The sequence below is a fragment of the Xenopus laevis genome, chromosome 6L (assembly GCF_017654675.1).
Source record: "Xenopus laevis strain J_2021 chromosome 6L, Xenopus_laevis_v10.1, whole genome shotgun sequence".
NCBI classification, from domain to species: Eukaryota; Metazoa; Chordata; class Amphibia; order Anura; family Pipidae; genus Xenopus; species Xenopus laevis.
Window position 1 is genome coordinate 30,731,229 of NC_054381.1, and position 12,061 is coordinate 30,743,289.

Below are 12,061 nucleotides of genomic sequence, written 5' to 3' on the forward strand. Positions count from 1 at the left end.
AATTTATGTAATTTTTTTAAATTTTTCTTCCATATTCTTTGGTGGACGATTCGGTTTTCAGATGAATCCAAAAAAATGATAGAATTGTCGCATTCCTAATACAAATTTATTAGAATTAGATGAAACAGTACTCGCCGTGCCATTGTCATTTATTGGTTTGCTTAGAACGAAGAACAGAAAATCAGGAGCTTTGGAAATGCTGTCTAAACCGAAATCTTTTTTCTCTTTTCCAGCTTTGAAAAAAGATGAAAATGCAATTGACGAGGTAAGGAATGACGCTTGTTTTGTGAAAAAGTGGCAGATGTTTCAGCACTCAATATTTGTCTTTTGGGACTGGAGCAGTCGTGGCTATTAAAAGTGCAAATGCTTGCTATAAGTGAATGGTGTGGTCATGCCATCTATTGATGCTGAAGTCCAAAGCCGAATGACCCTACGGGGCCTAAGGCCAAAATAAAGGTTTGTGGCCCTGCTATTGGCCAAAACAGTATTTGATAGGCTTGGATCATTTTATGATTAATATAGGTTTTAGGTTGTTTATTCCAGGTATTATTAGTTTCATCTGCAAATGTTGCACTTTCTGTTAAGTGCCCTATAAGTGCCAATGTATCATGTAGAATGAAGAAGGTCAGGTTTGCAACCCTTTTCTGTTAAATGAATCTGAATTCAAGTTCACTATAAAAGAACTGGGAATTAAGTTTAGTATTATTTAGTTCAAATATGCACAGAGTATGTTAAATGCCTTATTCCACATAGTAACTTTCTTCCGCTCTGCACATGAAGGAGGACGTGTTCTCCATACTAACAATGGAACAGATGTTGATATACTGAGCTATGAATAACAGCATTGTCTAAAGTCGCTTGATTTTTGCAACCGCTCACTTTTGCAGCTGTAAATTGCATTACTAAATCCGTCACATCAATCTTTAAACTCATTTCTCATTACATAATAACTGTATGCACTGGCACTTTTAATTTACTCACAAATTACCTCATTATCACCTTTAATTCCAAGACAAAGTTGCTGTATTTTTGATGGATATCATATTGCACAAGACATTCACATTTGCCAGGATATAATATGATGTGGTCGCTGATTTTTTTGTTGAAGGCAATTAAATGATTTTTATAGCCTTATCTGCTCTACCTGTGGCTTTCAGATTGTATGTCTCCTTATCTTTTCTTTGGATTACTTGGTGGGCATTTTATTCTCTCTCTACGATAGTCGATCTATGGATCTTGAATGCAGAATATGCCAGGGTATAGGGTGACAAATAAATCATCCCAGGACCAGCACTTTGTGAAATCAGTGATTTTTATTCACATATACATGTTATAGTGCTTACATATATATATATATGTATATATATATATATATATATATATATATATATATATATATATATATATGTATATATATATATATATGTATATATATATGTATATATATATATATATATATATATATATATATGTATATATATATATATATATATATATGTGTATATATATATATATATATATATATAAACTCAAGAAGCTTATCGCTGACTGTGAAGAAGTAAGATGCAGCAATTGCATTGTTCTTCCAACCATTCACAGGAGTTCTTTCCAACCTAAGGGACCTGTATAATCACCAGACTGTCTTTGACCACCCAGTTGCCTGTCGGAGGAAAGCGAAAGAGAATTTTCTGCATGTTTGCTTTAGTACAATATTTTAAAAGGCATGTCTATTTACTTGATAACAACTGCAGATAATGCATAGGCTTCAAGATGATACTACAAGTGTAGACCCTGTTATCCAGAATTCTCAAGACCTGGGGGGTTTTTCAGGCAAGGGATCTTTACGTAATTGGATACCAATACCTTAAAGGGCATGTAAAGTCTAAAATAGAATAAGGCTAGAAATGCTGTATTTTGTATACTAAATATAAACATGAATTTACTGCACCACAAGCCTAATCAAACAAATGATTTATGCTTTCAAAGTTGGCTACAGGGGGTCACCATCTTGTAACTTTGTTAAACATCTTTGCAAGACTAAGACTGTGCACATGCTCAGTGTGGTCTGGGCTGCTTAGGGAACGTCATAAACAAAGCTGCTTGCGTTCTGCATGGCTGGGAAGTAAGGCGGGGGCTCCCCCTGCTGTTCATAAGTATGATTGTTTCCCTGCTTAACAGTTAGGGACCGTCTGACAATTCCTATCCACATTATAATTATTAAGCTTCCCTGGGCTTGTGTAGTGTAATGTATTTGCTGCAGCATATACGTCCATTGAAAGTTAACTTCCCACCGTATGCAAATGAGGCAACGCTAGCGCAACTTTGTTTTGCTTCCCGCAGTAATGCTAGCGCAACTAGATAGATTTTAGTGAATTAGCGTTGTCCTGGCAAATCTACGTCTGGTGAAGTGTTGCGATGTGAGCGAAGCCGTCACTGGCGAATTTTCGGAGGTTAGTAAATTTGCCACATAAACAGACATATATAGATACATATATAACACAATTTAGAAAATGGGGAGGTTACCTACACTCTGAATTTACTCAAGGAATCTTCTATTCCTAAACATAAACTGGCAGGTGGTTTAACTGCTCTTGAGTATGTGACCAAAACAATGGCCTCTGCAATCTGTATGACTGTATCATTGATCAGGATGGCTGGAAAAATTGGGTCATGATTGCTGTTCTGTTCTGAAGGCTGTGCACAGTTCCACCACTTGATCCTATAGCCTGGGGAAAAGCAAACTGATAAACCCAATATAACCCACCACTTGGGTTACAGTATCGGGTGTTTTTTTTAGCAACCACGCCAGCTTAATGGCTCTGTTTTTATGAACATTACTAATCTACTGCAAACACATAGTTGAACATTGGCTCTTAAAGTGATGGCCAATGACATGCCCAATTAAAATGAATCCCAATCTCAGCTGCAAGGATAAGATGTTTGGTGACATGGCAAAACATAAAGCAAATGCATAGGAAAACATTTATTTACATATTGGATGAAGGTGAGGAATTACAATTATCTTAATATTGCAGTCAGCCCTCTGGCTTCACCCAAAGCACGAAGATGTTAATGAGACTACAATGCCAGCTTTGTGCTTCCGCCGTAATATTATCTCCTCTCATCCGGTAACCACACAGCAGCCAAGCTTTTCTATACTCAGCAAGTATTCATGAATACAACATGCCCCTCTATTACACTTTGTATTTGTTCAACATGATGTTGACACTGCAGCTCCGCAAAACAGTAGGTTTACATTTTACCTACAAACAAAGTCAAATTGAGCCCTTGTTTAATGTTTACATTGACATTTGTTATTTCCTTTGCTTGACATATGGCTTAATAGCAGTTCTATTACAAAGTAGTGATGGGCAAATTTATTCGCCATGTGCAAATTCGCAGCAAATTTCTGCTTTTTCATTTTGACACCAGCGACAATTTAACGCACCCTCTTTGACTTAAATGCAATTGGACAAAATAGGCTCTTTTTCAGCGAATCCAAACATTACAAATTTACCATTGTTTCCTGAATTTACCCGTCCACTTATTGATTTTAATACTGGTGACAAACCCCAGTATTTAATACAGACAGATATATGATCATCCTACTGCTGGGAGGCCAGGAGTAAAAAAGTTCTACTCTGGCCAAAATCTGACGATATCTATTTGAAACAGTCCAGCATGCTAGGTTTTAGAAGCCCCTAAATTGACTTTGTTGTGTGGATCCAGGCAATGTCTTTTTAGGCCAAGGCAGACCATTTTAAATGGTATGAATGATGTGACCCATTCTTTAAGTATATGCACTCATAGCTAGTATTCTCACTGTCTAGTTGGTCTGATCAGGACACTTTAGCACTCTATATGTAGATCCGAACTGTACCACTATTGGACTGTTTTGCCACAGGTATCTTAACAGTTGACCCATGTTTCCTTAGCATTATCTTATAGCAAGTCCCCCTATGTCTTTCTGAGGCTTTATTTGCCTTCTATGACACAACTTGACATCTTGTTTCTCAGAGCTGTCCATAGATGTAAAGATAATAAGGAGCATTTACAAATGCATTGCGGTGTACAAAGTGCAATTCTCAGATTTAACTCTACTGTCAGATTTTTTCAAAACACATCAGTTAATAGTGCTGCTCCAGCAGAATTCTGCACTGAAATCTGTTTCTCAAAAGGGCAAACAGATTTTTTTATATTTCATTTTGAAATTTGACATGAGGCTAGACATATTGTCAGTTTCCCAGCTGCCCCCGCTCATGTGACTTGTGCTCTGATAAACTTCAATCACTCTTTACTGCTGTACTGCAAGTTGGAGTGATATCACCCCCCTCCCTTTTTCCTCCCCAGCATCCTAACAACAGAACAATGGGAAGGTAACCAGATAGCAGCTCCTAACACAAGATAACAGCTGCCTGGTAGATATAAATCAGCAATGCCCAAAAAGTAGAGTGGGATCTACTAGTAGACCTTTAGCTGGTCATCAGTAGATCTTAAGTCACTGTCAACTGTCTAAATCACCCTCCTGTTTCATGCTGTTTATTCAGATATTTATTATGTTAAGGTTACATAAGAAATATTTGTTTGTTAAATATAGCAATATACATTCTCTTATAAATAAATATTTAAGTAATATTTTCCATGGAACAGAATGCTAACATTCCTTTTTTGGATGTAGATCATAATGGAACAACATCACGAAAAGTAGACCTCACATTAATAAAATATGGGCACTCCTGATAAAACTACAGCACTCAATAGTGAAATCCAGGTCCCACTGAGACACATTCAGTTACATTGAGTAGGAGAAACAACAGCCTGCCAGAAAGCAGTTCCATCCTAAAGTGCTGGCTCTTTCTGAAAGCACATGACCAGGCAAAATGATCTGAGATGGCTGCCTACACACCAATATTATAAATGAAAAAAAAATACACTTGCTGGTTCAGGAATGAAATGTTATATTGTAAAGTGAATTATTTGCAGTGTAACAGTGTAATTTAGAAATAAAAACAACATCATAAAAATCATGACGGAATCCCTTTGTGTGGTGGTTCCTCAGCATCAATGACCGCACTGCATCAGAGCAGACTAGATGTACACAGCAGGGCTCATTTATCAACACTGGTAACCCATATCAACCAATCAGTGCTTGGCTTTTTTCAGACAGCTGCAGGTAGAACAATGAATGCAACAATCTGATTGGTTGCCCATGGGCAAATTTGCCCAGAGTTGATAAATGACCTCCAGTGATGCTTAGCGCAACTATACAAATCTCTTTTCAGTTCTGGCCGGCTGAAGGTCATGGAGGTTATTATGACTTCTCCAGTTGATATAAGGTATATGTAATATAATGAACCAAAGATAATTTGTCAAAAACCAAGTTCTTTTTCAAGAAGACTATGCCCTTGGCTGACTATGAGAGTGGTTAGTTGTTAAAACTCTTGCATGATTTGTAACATACATCTGCTATAGAATCAAGCCTAAGAGTGATCATCTCTAATACACCCCATCAATTAGGGGCCCATGTGGGAGCTTGGGTGTGATCAGCTCCATAGAGACATAGTTGATGGCGTTATTATTGTTTTTCAGGCATTTGCCATCTGTGACAAGACTAATCAACCAAACTCATATCAGGTCCATATGTCTTCCTGTCTCTAACACAGGGGCAAGTCATCAATCTTCATTGAATTTATAATTTGGATTCAACGAGTGTGGCACCAACTGACATAGATATGAATTACTTTTGGGATTACAAGTTTGTATGACAAATTGTTCTCTCAGTCCCAGTAAAAAGGCTCCTCTTCTTATGTACCAGTGGACTGATTGGGGGGGTGTATTGGGGAGACTGCCAATTTGACAGTTGTTAATGTATACACAAATGCGTTTGGATGTCTTGTACAAAACTCTCATTGACTTTTAAAGAACCTTAGAATTTACTCTATAAGAACACTGAAGAATGTCCAATCAAGTAAAGCATCTTGGCCGACTTCCATGAAGAAAACTGTTTTGACAGTGAAATATGGAAAATCTATAATGTGTTCCTTTTAGTCAAATTACACATTTGGCTCTATTTACTAAAACGCGAATAAGTTCAATTTTTGTGAAGTGCAAATTTAATGATGGTTTTATCCAAATAGGATACATTTGTGTATATTAATATGAGTGATGGCATCCAGGAAAATGCAATTGGATGGCACTATCATTCATTTCAGGGTCAAATAACCAGTCCTAACATTTGCTCCTTGCAAATATAAGAAACCTATTTGTTAAATAGTAATTTAATAACCTCATTTGTCACACAAAAAAATGCGTAGGAAGAAAATCTTTGTGCATGAATTAAAGAAAGAAACTTTTAATGGAGTTTAAGGGAACACAGAGTTCTTTACTTTTTCGTCTCACACACACACACACACACACATAAATATATATATATATATATATAAATATATAGTCCTTGTGTTTTTTCCGCACTCCAAAAGAAATAAGTGACCTAGGTGCTACCCTTAATAGAGTAAATAAATATGGGAATGAATGGGTGCACACCAGGAACGTTTAGACAAATGTTTTAAAAATTAAACATATTTTATCAGAATACTGTACTTAAAAACAGGCCCATTCACTCCCATATATATATATATATATATATATATATATATATATATATATATATATACTTATCATTCACATTACCCAGCAGCCCGTGGCTTCTTAACTAATATAAACACAACTTTCGCTTCATTTAATGTGGATTTGGGGAGTGGTAACTTATTGAACAGTCAAGAATTCATAGTGGGTTCTATGCTGGTTAACTGTCCAGGCCCTGATGCAGCAAAACAACCCCTGTTCCACCACCATACTTTGTAGTTGGTATCAGGTTCTTCTGGTGAAATGCTGTCTTTGGCCAAACAGGTCTTCTGGTACTTCTTGTATCATTGCCTCCAGAGTGCATTGTTCCAGAAGTCCTTCTATTTGACTAGATGTCCATGGGCAATATTTAGCCTTGGTCATGTTCTTCTCTTAGATCTCCTCTCCTCTGTAGATCTAATTGTTCTGCCACTTTCTAATGTTAGACTCTTGCACTTCATCAATAGTGATGAGAGCTACCTGTAGGTCCATTGATGACATTTTGGGGTTCTTTCATCACTTTCACATCCTTCACCATCATGTGTTTTGCTCTGGGGTTGAACTTAATCTTCTGGTGAATGATTGAGGTCCAGTTGCTTGGAAATCTTTTAAAATCCACTCCCAGACCCATAGGCACCTAAATCTTTCTTTTTAAAAGCTCAGAGAGCTTTTTAAATCTAGGCATGGTGATATTGCACACTTCAGCAACAAAGGCCAACCTAAACTCTATGTCTGAAGTTGAAATAAGAGAGGTTCCTCCTCTAGAGCCTCTCTGACAGTTTAATCATATTTGTCTGCTAAACTGATAATGCTATATTTAAATGTTTGCTCATTTCAAAATAGATAACCTGGAATTTCTAAGGGTTAAAGTATAAATTATGAATTATTAGGTAGATAAAAGCAATGTCAGTGAATCATGCCAGGATCAAGATGCAGTCAAGTCATTGCCGTGAACATTAAAACTGAATATTATTAGTAGCCGTTGCCTTGGGGGAAGTATTATCTTTTTAAGATGCACTCTTAAATTGCTTGTAATCTAAAATATATTGATCCCTTCACATTGATTTGTGCCTGTGAATGTGAGTTTAAAGGAGACCACCCACAAGGAGCCTGTCATTAGGAGTTTTAAGTATCACATCTTTTGAAAGAGCTGCCATGTTCCAGTCTACTCATGGAAACACTAAGCCTAGATAACAAATGTATTGTTTTTATAATTTAATACTTGTTGATTGAAATGTGATATTGAGTCATGCCTATACTGATTGTTATATGTCAGCATGATTAAAGTTGGTTGATGTGAAATATGCTATATGTATTATTATGATGTTAAAATCCCATGGTCAGGTTTTTTTTTTTTATAAAAGTACGGTAAGTGAGAATTCAATTTACTGTTATCTTCTTGGTTTTGTCTCCGTAAATTGGCTAATTGGGGCCAATAATTGATCTCTTCCTTCTAGTATACAATGTGTAGTTGTTTTTACTACAGGTATGGGATCTGTTATCCACAATGCTTGGGACCTGGGGGTTTCCAGACAACTGATCTTTCTGAAATTTGGATTTCCATACCTTAAATCTACTAGAAAATCATTTAAACATTAAACCAGGGGTCCCCAAACCTTTTTTACCCGTGAGCCACATTTATATAAAAAGAGTTGGAGAGCAACACAAGCATGAAAAAAAATTCCTGGGCTTACAGGAGGCTCTGGTTGGCAGTACATATGGTTTTTATATAATCAAAACTTGCCCTCAAGCCAAAAATTAACACATGGAGCAACATTCAATGGGTTGGAGTAACATGTTGCTCTCGAGCCACTGGTTGGGGATCACTGCATTAAACAAATCCAAATAGGCTGCTTTTGCTTCCAATGAGGATTTATTATATCTTAGTTGGGATCAACTCTTTTATTATTACAAAAAGAATCATTTTTAAATAGTTATCATATTTTATATGATTATTTGGATAAAAAATGGGCATATGCCAGAACAAATGGAAAAATAAAAACTTGTCGAGTATCTGCCCATTAGGCCCATGGGCCAATCTGTTGGATACTACACAAGATTGACTCATGTATGGCCACCTTTAGGCAATAAAGGTCTGATTGTGGGTCTATGTTGCAGCTTTCATAGTAAATAGGAGCCCAGTGCAGCACTGCATGCAGAAGGTTACAGTGTTTTAGCATTGGGTACTGGTCACCTTATGTTCAGAGGTCGGTTAGTCATGTGCTGGGACACTTGCCTGAGTGACCTACTGACCTAGGACTGAGTGACCCTAGGAATGTCAGCCTTGAGTGAATTGCCTCAGGGTCATAAGGGCATTTGTCCTGGGTCCCCTGGTCAGAAAATGAGCTCAATCAGATGTAATTTTGAGAAGGTGATTATTATGGCTGGTGACTATGGACTGAAATTCATCATCTGTTGCTCCCTTCGCTGTAAATCCATGTGATGCCGATATATTCCATCCTGTTTATAAAATTGAGCAACAAGTGGCACAGCGATCCGGTTTTCTACTCAGCCCATTGCAGTGTAAACAACATTTTATTTGCTGAGAAGTGGCTAGGAGCCGAGAGCAAAAATCCCTTAGAAGGCAGCACCAGTCAGATCGGCTTATGTAGCTACTAATGCAAGTAGTAAAACTGCACAAGATACCTACATAGTATGGTAGTTTCGAAGCACGTTTACCCTTCCTGCTTGCTTACCGTACTCTTCAGCAAATCCATTAACTGACTTTAAATTTTATATACAGGAATTGGACCTATTATCCAGAATGCACAGGTACTGGGGTTTTCCAGATAACGGATCTTTCCCTAATTTGGACCTTCATACCTTAAGTCTACTAAAAAGTCCTAAACATTAAATAAACCCAAAAGGCTTGTTTTGCCTCCAATACTGATTCATTATAGCTTAGTTGGGATCAAGTACAAGGTACTGTTTTATTTTTACAGCAAAAAAAGGAAATCATTTTTAAATATTTGGATAAAATGGAGCCTATGGGAGATGTCCTTTCTATAAATTGAAGCTTTCTGAATAACGGATTTGCAGATAACTGATGCCCTACCTTTGTGTGTGTGTGTGTGTGTGTGTATATACAGATATATATCTTTGTGTGACTGTTAATTATAGTTCATAACCATATAAACATTCCAGAATCCTTAAAGGGGTTGTTCACCTTTCAGATAAATTTTAGTATGATGTAGAGAGGGATATTCTGAGATAATTTACAATTGGTTTTCATTTTTTATTATTGAAGGTTTTTGAGTTATTTAGCTTTTTATTCAACAGCTCTTCAATTTGCATTTTAAGCAATCTGGTAACTAGGGCCCAAGTTATCCTAGCAACCATGCATTGATTTTAATAAGAGACTGGAATATGAATAGGAGAGAGTCTAAACAGAAGGATCAGTAATAAAAAGTAGCAATAACAATACATTTGTAGCCTTACAGAGCATTTGTTTTTTTTAGAAGGGGACGGCGACGCCCTTTTGAAAGCTGCAAAGAATCAGAAGAAAAAGACAAAAAACTATAAAACTATGAAAAATAAATAATGAAAACCAATTAAAAAGTTGCTTAGAATTGGTCATTCTATAACATTCTAAAAGTTAATTTAAAGGTGAACCACCCCTTTAAAGTGATATCCCAAGATCCTTAAGTGCCCTGTTATTTATATCCCAGAACACTCCATGGGGCTCTATTGCATCTGCTGAATGTATTTGTTTTATTTCTAAGTAGGGCTACAGTAGGTACAGTAGGAACATGTATTAAAATTCAGCCCAAACATGAATTTTTTTAAAATACCATTCTGTTTTGAAAACTTATCCTATGTGGTGTTCCCAAGGTGGTTCATTTAACTAAAAGAAACAAGAATTTTTTTTATTGCATTGCTTTCTGTACTGCTGATTCTGACTCAAGCAACAATAATGCCCAGCTCCTCTCCAGCCAGACACTGCATTCCTTGCCTTGCACTCATCTTCACAGCTGGCTTTTGCTACATAGTTTCCATAGTCAGAACCAGCAGCTCAGAGAATAGCTAGAGTTGAGTATCTCTACTAGTGAATTTATTTGGCAGGCACAAATTCGCGGGCGAATTTGCGCGTTTTGGCACTGCCGAATAAATTCTTGAATTTGGCGTGAAAATTTGCTGGAATAAATTTACCGGCGGCGAAAATATTTTGACGCTGTCGACGGTTCCGATGCCGAAATCAACGTTTTTCCAACACCGGCGACCGTTCAGCTGCCAATTTTGATGCTGACAGTGATTAACGGACGCCCATTTACTTTAATGGGCGCCGGCGTCAAAATTGTCGTTTTGGAAATTTGCAAAATTCATGGCGAAACGGGACAAATTTGCCCATCACTAATCTCTACTGCTTTTTTACAAATATCTTTGAAACTGCTTAAAATCTGTTATAAATGTATAATGGAAAGTGTCTGAGAAATATATTTTCTCGCCTTAGCAAACTAGTCTGTTGGGTTTATTTAATGTTTAATCATTTTCTAATAGATTTAAGGTATGAAAATTCAGATTATGGAAACAACCATTATCCGGAAAATGCCAGGTCCCGAGCATTCTGGATTACATACTATTTCACAACTCTGCATTTGGCTTTAAGTTTACTTGAAAATGATGCTGTGAAAATAAACTACATAATATAAACTTTTATCGTGCTACATTTAAACATATTTTTAACTAGACGCTTTAAACTTGCAAACACCTAAATCCATTTGCCATCCGCTCAGCCAAGGTCTATGTTCTATTTCTGGTTCTATATTTGGGGCAAACTGTTAGCCTGAGTGAGCAACAGATGTGGGATTTTGGGAAGCTTCCTTGTGGCTGTACATTAGTGGGCTTGTTGTTAATTGCAGGCCAGAGATAAGAAGTTCGATTGTGGAACGTGGGACCTATGCCACACATGGCCCCGCAGCCTATTTACCGTTAGGTGCACATTTTTCCGATGAAAGCCACTTGGAGCTATTAATGGATTTTCATGCATGAATGCCGGGACTGAATAGCTTACTCAGTAAATACTTTACAGTAATTGATTCCTCTCACTGTTTAACCAGGAGATTCTCAGTGCATGAGGATTAAACTGAAATAATACTTTAATTGCATATTTTGTTCAGCCATTGCAAGCTCTTATATTTTAGAGATCGAGAAAAGGAGCAGAGATGGCTAAATTTTGTCAGACAATCACGTTCCCTTGCAATGCAATTGTTTACTGTAAATTTCTTTATAGCAATTTGGGGTTAAAAAACCTTCCTGTTTGCTTGTGCAGAGGATATCAAATGGTGCAGGGTAAACATTATAACATGCTCTGTTTCCTTTTCCACTTATAGGAAGGAAGGTTGAAATCATACAAATTCCTCGTTTTTGGCATCTTAAAGTGGACATAGATTGCAGTTTTGGAAGTCTCTTTTATAGTGATGCCTGACAGAATTCACAG

The 12,061-nt window shown here is 36.9% G+C and overlaps 1 protein-coding gene across 3 annotated transcripts in view; it reads left to right on the plus strand.

Moving 5' to 3' along the window:
• Nucleotides 1–12,061, plus strand: part of cdk14.L (cyclin-dependent kinase 14 L homeolog) — a 347,215-nt gene that overhangs the window by 25,235 nt on the left and 309,919 nt on the right. For all 3 annotated transcript variants that reach the window (XM_041565884.1, XM_041565882.1, XM_018266524.2), the window contains exon 2: nt 234–265. In XM_041565884.1, the coding sequence (XP_041421818.1) occupies nt 234–265 (32 nt within the window). The remainder of the gene's footprint in view (nt 1–233; nt 266–12,061) is intronic.